This window comes from Neltuma alba, unplaced genomic scaffold, assembly GCF_004799145.2.
Source record: "Neltuma alba isolate B1F8T4 unplaced genomic scaffold, ASM479914v2 tig00012135_pilon, whole genome shotgun sequence".
NCBI lineage: Eukaryota > Viridiplantae > Streptophyta > Magnoliopsida > Fabales > Fabaceae > Neltuma > Neltuma alba.
The window spans coordinates 229,596-243,860 of record NW_021636686.1 but is presented as its reverse complement, the minus strand read 5'-3'; the positions used below and the strand labels follow the sequence as shown (position 1 = coordinate 243,860).

Below are 14,265 nucleotides of genomic sequence, written 5' to 3'. Positions count from 1 at the left end.
ATGCTGATCAAGTTACTTCAAGCTTCGTAAAAGTTTAAGTTTTTTTTACTTCTTGTACGTATACATTCATCATTCATTCCCATAATATCATTAGGATTATCAGCAGCTTTTCTAAGACTATTACGGTTTGTACATTTCAGGTTTTTCTTTATGAAGAGGAAATTGAATCAAATAAGAGCATGGAAATCAAAGAAAGTCCTCGATCCACTTGATTCTCACTTCAAAAGACAGGAGACGATCATGACCCACAGAAAACAGAAACAAGAAAAAAGAAAACCAGGAGAAAAGTGGAAGGAACAAAACGAAACATATAGACACACGCCATGTAATGACTTTTCAATTCTCCACTTCTAAGCCACGTGGCAGAAATCGGGTGCATGCGTGTGCAGGTTTACGACCCCTGTCCTCCAGTGACATTCTGCTGGGCGTAGTCCTTGATGTCACGGGCTTTATTCGTGAGCTTGTGACGCGCAGTTTGGAGCTGGTCACTGCCGGCGGGATGCTGGCCGGTAACGTACCTGTAGATCCAAGTTATCGCAGTGACAGCCGCCACACCGAACCCACCGGAGGCAGTGAAGCCCAAGCCGAGGAGCATCAACGCAATCAAAGCAGGAACAAGCACCGGACTGAATAGCACGAACAACGGAGTGACAATGGTCAAGCCGATGACGGTGCCGGCGAGGATCAACGCAGAGAGAATCAAAAGGGAGCCACCGGCAGTGACAGCAGTGGCGACCTTGGCAGCCTGTTGGGGCCCAGAGTCGGTGGTGTAGTACTTCTGCGTAGCGTAGTAAGGGGAATCATGATGGCGGATTTCGGCCATTATCGAAAGTGATATGATACGATGGATTTCAGAAGTGGCGTGTGAAAGAAGGAAGTGGTGGGAAGGGTTTAAATAAAGAAGAGGAAGATGAAGAAGAAGAAGAGGGGTGCGGTGGCAGAAGGCCGGAGAGGGCGGGAGGGGCACGTGGTGAGGTGGTTGTCATGCAGGGGCTGCATGAACACGTTCAGCTGCTCTTAACGACACGTCTTGTGCTTACTTGTTCCCATCTTGGAAGCCCATTTGGTTACGAATCAAAACGAGGAGAGATCTTAATAATGTTAAAATGTGTGTTTGTGCGTGAAATTCCCAATTTCTTAACATATTTAAATATTGTAAGTGCATGGCTAGAATGGTGGCTGAAGTTTAAAATAATACTCCCCCCTATCTTAGATATATCTTAAAAAATTATCTTACATTTATTAAAAAATTACTCGAAACCTGAAAGTGTTTATTTTATAAAAAAAAAAAATAGTTAATGATATCGTTGATGATGCAAAAATTTGATGGGCTCCTAGCATTTTGTGCTTGGTTGGCTGTCTGCTTTGTTTTTATTTTTTTTATTTTTTTTGGTGAAGATTTTCTAATGTTAAAAAACAGTGGTTCAAGCAGCTAGGCCAACCAGGCATTGTGGGCCAAAGGAGCAGCGGCCTGTGATCCCTCCACTGAAGAGAGCCAGAGGTTTTCGCTGTTCTGTGAAACCAGCCTCACGCAGTGTCCACTTGTCTAGGAGCCACGACACCAGAGCCTTCGCTCCGGTCCCGCAGCCCAACTCTCCTCTTGGAGCGGGCAAGCCAGCTAGTTGCACCACATAGCCCAACCCAGTAAGGCCGAAGCCGTGTTCCACTGCCTTAATGCCCCCGCTCGGGTTACAAGCTGGCGCTGCTCAGCTCGGCGAGCTGCTTCATTCCGTCAGTGCTTTGTATACCGTAATTTTTTCTACAACTACACGATGTGGAGCTCTTTGATAAAGATGATCTTGCTGTGTTGTAATTATGAATGGAAACATGAATTTGGAAAATCACAAACTCAGAGTGGAAGCTTGTGATGCTAGAGAAAGAGGAATCTCTGGGTTTTTTCCCCCCTACATCGAGGTCCGTCGTGTGAATGCTAGTCCAGCCTAGAATTTTGCTTCAACGACAGCGATGCTCTTCGCTGTGAGATTTTCTAACACCACTGACTTAAGATCACCTGATCCACAAATCTATTAAATCGCATACATACCACTCACTGCTAAATTCTGAATTCTAAGAAAACGGCCTATATAGATAAACGAGTACTTTACCCAGCAAGATGAACTATTATATTGGTTTTTGAAGTTATACTACAACAAGAGACAACAGTGTTGATCAATGGAGCAGTACCAAAATGAATCAGACCAACTTTCAGTATCCTGTCAAGCATAACGCCTTCTCAACAAGGCTTTTAGGCTTCAGCTAGCATCTTAAAATAAAAAGAATTTCAGACCTTGTAGATTCTAACTAACTGCTTCATATATCCCTATTCTGACATCAGCAAATTAAATTAGTCTCTACACAATTGGAGCTACGAGGTTTTTGTTTTCTTCTGCGATGATTCTTGGGGTATTTTCAATGCTCGAAACAGTCTAGTTGAAGCACAACAGTCCCTCCCCAGTTTCTACCAATCATTTCTAAAATTTTCTACAGAATCGAAGTCCAATGTTCACTACTGCGAAAGAGGAGGATCATCAAGATTTTGATACTGATCCAGCAATTAAAGGATTCAAAGCAAAAGATAATAAATGACATATAGAGAGATATGAGAGAGAAACGTACCGGAGTACTATTCGAGGTCTTCATCGTTCTTCTGGTATATCATGAAGAATCCAGTACGTACCCACAAGGGTTGAATGTGATAATATTGCATCAACCAAGGACCAAATATACATATATGTTGACCGTTTTCTGTTCTTTATATTATAAAAAATTTCAAGACTCAGAAAACAAGCCTAATTAGAGATGAAGTAGAAGAAACCGCATTTACGTTACTCATCATCTAGCCCTATACGTGCAACTGACAAAAGTTTCTTGCATGTGCACTTGTGTTTCCTATCGCCAAAATCTACGTTACTCATCATCTAGCTCTCTAACGTGGGACTGTCAAAAGTCTCTTGCATGTGAAGCTGTATTTCCCATTGCCCCAAGATCTACTTGTTCCTTTAGATACACGCAATCCCTTGAGAAGATATGCATATCAGCGAGAAATAAGGTACTTTCCTTCATCTTTCCAACTAAAGAAGGGGAAAGGAAGATTGTAACCCTCTCATTACCCTCCAAACCCAACGGGCCTGCCCTGTCTTGTGCCACAATTTATTCAAGATTCACTATCCTTGTGTTCTTTTCGATTTTGCAGCTCAAGCCAAGTGTTCTCCTTCTTCCATTATCGCGAGGTTGGAGATATTGCATGGCGGTATATACGGTGTATAGAAATGTCAGTTTTGTTCACGTATTAATGGGAGAAGTGAAGTTGGTTCTTCAAGATCTGGAAATGATTCACTGACAGAAGATCAATATGGAAATTATGAGGGTAAATCAAGTCTGTGATCCTTTTTATTCTGGATTTGACCGCATGATTTTTTGGGTTTAAACTAGAGAACCTGTTATGCCTCGGACATCTATATTGAATTGGGAAGGACGTCTCCTGAAGTTGTTTCATATCATGGCATAACTTGTGTGCCTTTCTGTTCATTTAGCCTTGCAAATGTTAGGCTAAACATTGAAGTAACATCTACCTAGCTAGCTTTTCTATTCACATTTTGTGTTACATTTACAATAGAAATCATATGGGTTCAAAAGTGCATTGTTAAAAAAGCCAACTAAACATGTTAAGGGTCTGTTTGGGATGCCGTTTAGGCCCCCAAATGTGCATCCCAACCGGAGAAGCTGTAGGTGGGAGGAAAAATCATGTTTGGGCCCACGTTTTGGATATCTGACTTTTGGCCCTCAAATGGACTTATACAATAAGTTACTTTCAGTTGCTTTTTTTCGGTGGACAGAGCGTTACAGAATACTATTAGAACATTAATTGGATTTTAAAATTCGTTATCTACCTGACCCTCTTGCATGTATTTTCTCTCACCCGAGGTAAAAAAAACGAGATACACTGGTCTTGAGATAAAAAATAGAAGAGGCGTGCTACCACATCTCCCCAGCATCTTTTGCCGTCCCCCCACTGTGTTCCTGCTGTCTTCCACCTTGAAACATTACCTTTCATTATTCCACCATCATTCCAAACATAGCCTAATATCAATGCGCACTTAATGAGTTATTTGGGTAAAAGTAAGTTTGGCATCAAGACACATTTAGATTTTTCAAGTATATAATCAGACACGCCTTAAATGTGTATTCAAATATCCATTGTCAAAACTCAAAAATTAACTTTCCCCAATTTTGGCAAAATACTCCTCCGATCTTTAGTATAAGAGCTAATTAGGAAGTTAATATTAATCCTATATAGAAGACCTATTTCATATGTTTATTAATTTTTTTTTCAAATTAATCCTATTAACATTCTTCCAATAATAATCAAGTAGAAGGGAAGGAAGGAAGGAATTAAAGAAAATGTTTGGGGTTTTTTTTAATAAAAATATCATATTAACTAATTTAACTAACATCCTTAATCTACTCAAATTAGTTAATTAGGTCTTATATTAAAAATTAGAAGAGTATTAGATTTTGGGAAATGCCCATTTTAGTACTAAAGTCATGCTAGGCACTTCATTAATGAGGAGTTATGAACCTATTAATTGCATCTAATAAAACTTCTAGCCACCTTGGGAATCTAGATATAAGTACCCCTACAAATCACATAAAGCATTCATACAAAAGATATAATGATATTTTGTTTTGGGATGTAAATGAAAGTGCAATAGTTCTAAACGGTAAATCGTTCTCTCTATGGCCAAATTGATAAATAGTCATGAATATACTAAAATTCAGTAACGACTCTTTTTAATTCATGAGTCAAAACATCATAAAAATAGCTACTAGTTCTACCGACTAGTTATTGAATATCCTAAGAATTATGAATTTACTTTTGTCTTGATCCTTCCAGATGTTTTGATAAATTGCACTTCAATTTGTTGATTCTTCATTGCTGTGTAGCTTGGACAGGGAGACTCTGGCGCTCGAATCCTACGATGCAAGTTCAGACGCATACCCTTTTCGGGGGGTCAAAGAATTGTCATTGACTTCGGGCATTTGGCTAACTAAGAAAGTATTTTTAAAAAATATTTTTTTACAGATCACGACAAACTTTTCATATATTTGCTTCACATACTATGAAATTGATTTTAAAATTATGGTTTGGTTCTCATCCTTAACACATGTTTGGATTGCTGTTGAAAGGAGAAAAAGTATATTGGAATTGATGAAACAAAAGTTTGCAAATGAGTTGAAACTTTTGGAATGTTTGACTATATTTTTTGTAGAACCAACTTTTGCCTCAAAAGTTGGTTGCAGTGAAAAGCTCAAATTGCAGTTGCCACAGAGACATTAGGTAAAAGATGAAAAGAAAAATAAATATATTTAAATGAGTCTTACTCTTATCTTAATCTAATAATTTGATTTTTTTTAATGGTAATTTACTTATTTTTTATTTTTTATTTTTCTTAAATTTATCAAATTATATGCATATAATATACTATCTTAGTTCTTAATATAAAACCCAATAGACTAATTTGAAGAGATTATGAAAGCCATAACAAATTATTTAATTATATCATATGTTATATAATCTTTCTAAAATATTTATATACATCACTATATTACAAATCAATTTATAAATTAAACAAATTAATTTGAAAAAAAATTGATATCTTTTTTAGTCATTTTATATCTCAACTTACTTTTTCATTACTTATCCAAACAAATTTCAATCTATCAAACTAACTTTTATAAAAATCAATCCAAACATAAATCATATTATACTATTCCTAACTCACTTTTGCAAAAATAAAATGAAATAAAAATCAGTTTTATCAGCATCAATCTAAACACACCCTTAATGGATGTTGGCTTCTAATAACAGGTTTTACGCTAGCAGCAAAATTTATGGATGATGCCTATATTAAACTAATTCAAAAGAGACACAAACATGTCTTAAGTTATACATGACATCCCTGTTTAGTGATAACTAAATCACAAGGACTATTTTAGTCTGATAGATACTCCATTGTCCAAGACAGAATCAAAGTTGTATTGTAGCATTCAGAAATCGATTACTTGTTATATACAAACCATTAGTGATTTCATACAATTTATTTTTGGTACCGTTGTGGTTTTGGTCTTCCCTGCCTTCTATGATTACGAGGCTATATAAACATAATTACAAAACCGAGACTTGGTAAAATCCAGACCAAATGCATCGTATAGCAGGAAGCCGTAGCTGCCAAATCCTCTGTTTTCTGAGCCCCAATCTCCAACTTCAATGGCCATTGCATTTTTACAACAAAAAGTCGCAAGCTTTATGTTCAACCATGTCATTCGATACTCGCTGATACCTCAGTGAGTGAATGAGTTCTGGCGCGAGAGGCCTCAGGCATCACAAATTCTTGTTTTTCAATTGAAGGAAAACAACGCCCACCAATCACCTTGGTGGTCTCTCCAGTGCAGTCCAACCAAACTTGCCTTTACGAAAATCTGCCAGAATGCGGAATGCTGCCTGATGAACATCACCATTAAATAAATTAAGTGCAAGCTTTTCTACAAACCTGTAATTCATTGAAGACATTATACTGAATTAGTATAAAATTATTTAAAGGAAGAGATGCATTCAGTAATTCAAATCCTAATGTCATGTCTGACGCAGCAAAAACTATTCCAACATACATTTTACCAGGGAGAGCATCTACGTCAATCCTGTACCGTTTATGAAGAGCATCTGTACCTGCATTGTCCAAAGAACTGAGAATTAGAGCTTATGGAAGAAGGTGAAATGCTTAGGTTTAAAGATCCCAAATCTTGATTAGTTTATACTCCTTATGAATGTTGTAAAGATACTATGGACATGCAAAATGACAGGGACAATTACTGTTTGGCCAAATTAAATGATACATACCAACCGGAGGGAGCCTTGTGAGCATCTGTACAAGAATTGCAGCAACATCAGCAACATCATAGGATCTCTCCCCAATGTCATCACATATGGCGAGTTTTATTGCTGCTGACTGGTCACTGATTCGCATTGGAAGTATCCCAGGAGAGTCCAATAACTCCAGATCTTTCCCAAAACGTACCCACCTTTTACATTAAGAAGAACGTACGATTAAACCATGTAGTACTATGTGGGACAAAACATCCACAATATTTTTCTTGTTTCAGACCCATAGTTAGCACTAAAAATTTGTGACATAAGATTCCTGAAAAGTACTTGGTTTATGACACATCTAGCAAGTTGTGGATAAAAAATAATCGATGGAATCATATCCTTTTTCCCCCCCTTTTAGTTGGGGAGAGGGAGAAGGGGGAAGAATGTTACCTCAATTCTCTAGTGACACCTGGTCTAGGAGCTGCTGCGCACATTTTTCGCTTTAACAAACGGTTAATTAGAGATGACTTTCCAACATTAGGATATCCAACTATTCCAGCTCGCACCTGTTAATTTTAAAAAGCAAGAATGTCAACCGCAATGAATCTGCCATTAACAAAAACAAATCCATGAATGCAAAATACACGTATATGGTAAAATATAATTTGCACTGAAAGTTAGTAAAATAAAATTTGGGCTAGAAAAATGAACAGAATGACAAAGTGACATGAAGTGCAATGTAACTTATAAAGACCAGGGAAGCTCAGTGGCGCCCATTGACAACAAAGAAGAAAAGAATGAACAACTTATAAATCAGCAGCATGTGTAAGACACGAAACAGAATACTTCCAGATCAAGCAACTCAAATCAATCAGAAAATATGAACTTCATGAAATCATTTACTGAAACATCTTATTTGGCCAAACACACACTCCTTGTATCAGATTATATAATAAACAAACTGACCGGATCAGTTCTCAAGAAAATTAAATAACATAAACAGAATTGAGATTGGTTTTCAATTGGTAGGAACAACACACCGGTCGAGAGAGCAGTCCTTTGGTTCTACGTTTGACATTTACATCAGCTGCCATTGTCTTTGCTAACCTGCCTAGCTTAATTGTGCCCTGTAATTGCCACATTGTACTAAACAAGCCATACCAGAAACTTTTGAACCATGGAAAGCTGGGGTGAAATATTTTACATACCATTCCAAGTTTTCCATTGGAGAAAACAACCTTTATGCCTTGCCTAGCAAAATATGCTGCCCAAGCATTGCGGTCTGCAGTTGATATCATGTCTTCTCTATTTAAAACCAGAATTCTCTTTTTATTACAAAGCCATGAATCCATCTGCCAAGATAAAAGTAGCAATCAGACCAAAAGTTAGTAAAATGAAGTTTCAATATTAATTAACAACAGAATGGAGAATTGAAATGGCAGCATGAATATCTTTACCAAACCACATCATGAAAAATTTAGCTTTTAAGGCTTCAAATAAGCAAGGACAACGGGAAAAGAAAAGAAAAGAAAAGAAGGCTTAACCAATTGCAAACTGAACTAAGACAACAAGTTGAACATAAAATAAAAAAGTTAAATAATACTTGCCTGTGGATGACTTGTGGACATAGGAATTCGTGCATCCCGCACTTCTATCACAACATCCATCAACTTGAGTTGGTCTTTAAGTTCTTTTTCAGCTTTTGCAATATGACCAGGGAACCACTGCCAATAACCAAGAAGAATCAGCATACTTAAAGTTAAAGAGGATCTCGCCATGTTGGCACATAACTAAACATACCTGCACTGGCCGTATTGCCTTTGTCCAGTAATAAAGATCAGTGTCAAGATCAGTCCAAATGCTCTCCCCTTGGTCGCCATGGAATGCGTTTGAATTGGCATATCCACTTTCTTGCCAACTAGGATTTTTCACTTCAACTATCTACAATATTCCAAGTCACCATAAGCATTCAATAACAACCTTGAATTTGGAAAGTTAGAGATAGTCAATGGTTCAAATCATATTTCTGTATAGCGAATAAATTTTGAGTGTGAGCCTAACACTTCTTAACAAGTATGTATAATTTTCAGAAGCTATATCAAGTCGATTTCCACCTTTCCATGGAAATATTACGAAATATTTGTCATGCTTTCCTAGTAATGAAAAATGATTAATAATGTCATTTATATATCGACATAACAGCAATGGTTGTCTAAAGTTAGGACTCAACTCAATCATTACTTCAAAACAAATCCCAAATGTGTGGCTTTGCTCCGAAAAGAAGCAGATTACATGGAAAATATATAAATGGCTGTTGGACCTATTGCCCTGCACTATAAGAGTACCGAAAGTTTTTATCCAATACACAACCATAATAAAAATGAAATAATTTCCATAGTTAGCAATTTCAAAACAAGAGCTTTGCAAGAAATATCCAAGCTTAACTCATCATCAGGGATCAACAACACTCTTCGGCAACTTTCACACCGGCTTTACACTGATTTGAAAAAAATTAAAAGCATGATACTTCTTGAGGCACCATGTTTAGTTTTCTAGGCAACCGAAGCATGGGTGAACAAGTAAAGGTAAAATAACTTGAAGTAATGCCCAGAAGCAAAGAATAACAAGATATTTAGGAATGGCGAGGAGACTGAAGCGTGCCTGGATGGTCGAAGATTGAGACGAGAGGGTTGCTGAGGTTGTAAGAGTTGTTGGGCATATTCTGGCTCCACTGGGTACAAATCTCTCAGGCACTGTCGGAGCCCTGGACAGCCACGGGGCAGATAGCTGAGCAGTCATCGCGTTGTTGCTCCGTCGATTGTTTCTTGCTCCTGCTGTGGCTGGTAGCTTCTATCCTTTGCTGCTTACTCGCCCGGCAGATTTTCGTTGTGATAATTCTGTATACTTATTTTTGTAAAATCAATCCACTAACGTTTGGAAAAATTGGTAAAACATGATTGTTTAAAAATTTAATTAGATAAAAAGATTTGAATTTAAGCGAATACAATTATAATTTATGAGTATAACATATTTTTTACTGCATGTAACATATTATAAATAATATGCAACAACAATCATTAACATGAAAACCATTTATACACGATGAAGGGTATGTTCTACTCTCACAGATTTTTTAAACAAGAATTTTTTTTAGCATTTTTCCCTTAACGTTTTTTTCCTAGTTTTTTTTTTTTCCAAACTAAGCAGTAAACAGGGGGTAAAGGGGAAGCTGTCACTGTGGACAATGATACATCCGATCACACAAAAAGAATGTTAAATTTACTCAAGTCTAAGTTATCTCATATGCTTGGAGGGATTTAGCTGAATTTTTTTATTATATGCTACCTTTTCTTAATATAAGACTTAATTGATTAATTTGAAAATATTAAAAAAATTAATTAAGATAGTTATTTGTAATAAATATATATTGTTTTTTCTATAATACTCTTGTTAATCATTTAATATGTATAACTATTACAGGGATTATCTTACAAAAAATTAATAAATATAAAAGACAAAATAGATTTGGGTCTTGTATTTAGTGTCAAATTAAAAATTAAATTAGTTCTTATATTTGGAGATAATAATTCAAATCATTAGAACATCATCCCAATGTAAGTTTCTCAAATAACACATTTCCATAAATCATAAAAGTAACAATAATTATTATACACTATGGTCTATGCCCAGGAACCCTCTCATCCATGCACAACGTTTTTTTTTTCAAAAATTATAAAAAAAAAATTGAAAAATACCGTCTTTGACTCATGAGGAAAAAAAAAAACAAGGCAAATAGGAAAAATTTAAGAAGCAACAAAGAGGTAAGAGTAGCAGCAGCAACACCCCAAATCCAAAACAAGGGGAACCAATTAAACCCACAATCATATGTACAATAGCTGGTTTCAAACTAGCAATGCAAAATTCACCATAAAACATAATGTATAAGTTCAATAATGATTGACTGCTTATAGGCCATCTAGGTTAGATGCTAGAGCTGAGGGAAAACTACAATCATCCTAGATTTTGAATATGATTGGTTTTTGAATTTGAGTGCCCAAATGACTGGAGCATTTCATATCTGCCACCGTGAGTTGCCCCTTGCATATTAAACATATTTTGCTCGATGCTTGGTATGTCAATGTTAACATGAGAAAAAGATTCAATTTTCACAATTCTCGTTGTGTTATCATCAAATGACCAACATTGACTAAGAAGATGTCTTAGGAAGTGTCTGATGACCCATAAAAACACTTAAAAAAAGTGTTTCGAGATAGTTTAGATTCCATTCAAATACTTCTTATCTATATAACAAAGCCGTATCCTAGAGTCAAGAAACATAACATGTACAGCCGAGATTTCAATGAGGGAGAAACAGATTGGCTGCAAACAGTTTAATGACTAGAATAGAGCCTCCCCCCCTCCAAAAAATTTCAGGCCACTAGAACCTTATGAGTTATGAAAAGTAAACCGTTTGTTGTTGCGTATGAGTCGTCTTATCATATGGCTAGTGGCAAATAATTATTGAATATATATTGATGAGAAGCGATACAAAAGAAGAGGGAGGTGAGTTATCTTTCAAGATCCTTCATGGCCTCATATAACAAAAGGGAAAATAATCAAAGACACATAAAAAAAAAATTATACTACCTCCGGTCCTAATTATAAGAGCCAACTGACTAATTTGATGAGATCAGGAAGTAAGTTGAGTTAGTTATTTGTCCTAAATAGGTATTGTCTTTCCTAAAATATCCCTACTAATCAAGTATATTGACTATAACTATCATTATTAGAAAGTTTACTTTGGAAAAAATATATAAATATGAAAAATAAAGTGGATTGGAATCTTATATTTAGGATCAAAATAAAAATCAAATAGGGTTTTATATTAAAAACTAAAGATAGTATATCACTGGGGAAATAGGCAAGTGTCAGTAGGTTGCTAGCATCAACGTCGGCTGAACTATTCCGATCTCCATTCAAAACAGTAGTAGCTTCTCAAGCAATAATTTATTGAAAGGTGATCAAAACTTAATACCTCTTAGATGAGATGGTGATTAAACTGATAGCGTTCACATAATTACCATACAATTCCACGTACTTCTACAGCTCTAGGCCGCAAAATACTCAATAAAGTTATTGGGCACCATAATATAATCCATGTAGTTCACCTCACCTAATAAGATAAATTTGTTGTAAATTTAAAGGGTTTAGTTTAAAGGCATGATAAAGACACATATTCCTAAGCGTAAGAATATACAAGCAATAATCATCAAAAACACGTATAGATCACCCAGCTAATTAATTATTCTTCTAAAACCTAATGAACTAATTTGAGCATATGAAGATTGTTAGTTAAATTAGTTAATATGATTTTTTTTTAAGTCACTATAAGTATCTTCCTTAATATGTCCCTCCCTTTACTACTTGATTATTATTAGAAAAATATCAATAAGGTTAATTTTGAAAAAAATTGATAAACATATGAAATATGTCTTACATATAGAACTAGCATTAATTTCCTAATTAGGTCCTATATTAAAGAGTAAAAGAGTATTTAAGATTGATTAAATGTGGACTCTTTCCGTCCCTTTTTATAAGCAACAACTATCATACCCCTCTTGTCCCTAAATAAAAATAACATTTGTAAGTTGTCTTAAAATTTTTTTAGTAAACTTTTCTATTGTTATCCCGTTAATTACTTATTTTAATACTCAATATATTTATTATTTTATTGTTTAAATTATTATTTCTATCCATCACACATTCTCTCTTTCATAATTATTTTTATTATAATAATTTTATTATTCTCTTTCTTATATTCTCTCCCCCATAAATAAAGATATTTTGAAGAAAGAACTTTTAATTTTTATATATTTATTATCTTTAACCAATTTTAATTAACTTTTTAATCCATGTGATATAGTTTAAGATTACTTATAAAAAAGGACAGGGGAGTAATTAATAAAGAGTCAATTAATTGACTTCAAAATTGAAATTCATGACTTGATCTTTACAATAGGTAAAGTTGAAATTAATTAGCACCCCCACAGCCCACACCAGCTGGAAAAACAATAGGTAAAGTTGTGAATCATTATCAAATATACAATTATTATAAACTGTATTATTTATAAGATATGAAAAAGTCACAAAAAATGGGATCTAGTTTTATACAATATGAAAAATGTATTATTTCTCAATTTGTAAGGCGTGGTTATGTAAAAGTTTTATTTAGCACTGAGTCCTTTAAATCTTGTAGCTTCTGACGACGTCACATGGAGATATTGTTATAAGTGTGATACAAAACTTTTTATTCTTTAATTTTCGTTGAATGTAGATGTTATTTCCAAACGCTTTGAAACAATATAAAAGGAATGAAAATGAAACCAAAAAAAAAAAATCTTCAATTTTAATATGATATGATATAAACAAATGAGAATGATATTTTATTTATATATTTGATTGGAAATAAATATGAAAATAGAATATAAGGGAAAAGGGCAAAGACAACTATACTTAAGAAATAATAATAAAAATATAATGAATTCCACCTCCAAATCTCCAATAGAATAGTCATCTTTATTGATTTATATATTTATTTGGAAAAATAATGTTTTCTTCTTCTTGTTTTTTTCTTTATTGATTTATTTTTATTTTTTATTGCTACCAAACACAATTATTTAATGAACACCATGTGAACAAAAAGTAAGAAAATTTCGGACCAATTTGGTCAATTTAATTTTTTCCCCTTTAATTTTATAAGAACAGATCTAACATCATTTTGAGAGAGCCCTATCCATTTGGTTTCTCCCAAAAACGATACTAAAAACTACATGGTTATAAATATACGAAAAATCCTTCCGTGTACCCAGTCAATTTATTTTCAACTGATTCCATTGTCTTTGAGCTTTAAGAAGTTGTAATATTTGATAATAAATTACATTTAAATTAATTTTTTATAATTATTATTATTAAATTTTTTTCCCAAAAGTCAATGATGGAATGGTCCTTGTTTGTTCATCGTTATCTGGGCCCAAAAGACAGCTGGAGACCCAGTAAGAACTCGAGAGGGAAAAGAAAATTGGGAAAATTACACTCAGGTCCCACAGAGTACAATTAATATCAAAAAGGTCCCACAAAATCGCGAAATGATTCTGAAGTCCCCAGGGACCTGTGTGTAATTAATTCTAATTGTGAAATTACCTACTTACCCTTGTTAATTTTATTGTAACAATTCGTTTACAATCTCAACAGTGGCTGTTAACAACCCGAGAAGACGTGATTGACAACCTCGACAGTGCTCATGACAACTCACTTTGTGGAATGTCAGGGGCGTTGTTGAGGTTGTTAACCACCTTTTCTCGAGTTGTTAACAGCCACTGTTGATGTTGTAAATAGGT

The 14,265-nt window shown here is 34.8% G+C and overlaps 2 protein-coding genes across 2 annotated transcripts; both read right to left on the bottom strand.

Moving 5' to 3' along the window:
• Window positions 1–391: 391 nt before the first annotated feature.
• On the bottom strand, window positions 392–2,640 carry LOC114723337 (oleosin 1-like). The gene is made up of 3 exons (XM_028909531.1): window positions 2,617–2,640; window positions 2,361–2,397; window positions 392–747 (listed from the first exon to the last, which is right to left on the bottom strand). Exons 1-3 carry the CDS (start codon window positions 2,638–2,640, stop codon window positions 392–394), a joined length of 417 nt encoding a protein of 138 aa, XP_028765364.1.
• Window positions 2,641–5,894: 3,254 nt separating this feature from the next.
• LOC114723370 (DAR GTPase 3, chloroplastic) lies at window positions 5,895–9,748 on the bottom strand. The gene is made up of 9 exons (XM_028909562.1): window positions 9,530–9,748; window positions 8,669–8,809; window positions 8,476–8,592; window positions 8,077–8,220; window positions 7,909–7,995; window positions 7,319–7,434; window positions 6,899–7,080; window positions 6,670–6,727; window positions 5,895–6,551 (listed from the first exon to the last, which is right to left on the bottom strand). Exons 1-9 carry the CDS (start codon window positions 9,665–9,667, stop codon window positions 6,428–6,430), a joined length of 1,107 nt encoding a protein of 368 aa, XP_028765395.1. The 5' UTR covers window positions 9,668–9,748; the 3' UTR covers window positions 5,895–6,427.
• Window positions 9,749–14,265: the final 4,517 nt, after the last annotated feature.

What these genes read in the sequence shown, in the direction of transcription:
- LOC114723370 (XM_028909562.1), bottom strand. Translation starts at nt 9,667, where the DNA reads ATGACTGCTCAGCTATCTGCCCCGTGGCTGTCCAGGGCTCCGACAGTG. An exon ending in CCAATGGAAAACTTGGAATG is followed by an intron (nt 7,996 to 8,076) that starts GTATGTAAAATA and finishes TGGCAATTACAG; the next exon opens with GGCACAATTAAGCTAGGCAG. An exon ending in CACAAGGCTCCCTCCGGTTG is followed by an intron (nt 6,728 to 6,898) that starts GTATGTATCATT and finishes TGGACAATGCAG; the next exon opens with GTACAGATGCTCTTCATAAA.
- LOC114723337 (XM_028909531.1), bottom strand. Translation starts at nt 2,640, where the DNA reads ATGAAGACCTCGAATAGTACTCCG. An exon ending in AGACCTCGAATAGTACTCCG is followed by an intron (nt 2,398 to 2,616) that starts GTACGTTTCTCT and finishes AAATACCCCAAG; the next exon opens with AATCATCGCAGAAGAAAACA. An exon ending in ACAAAAACCTCGTAGCTCCA is followed by an intron (nt 748 to 2,360) that starts ATTGTGTAGAGA and finishes CTGGGCCCCAAC; the next exon opens with AGGCTGCCAAGGTCGCCACT.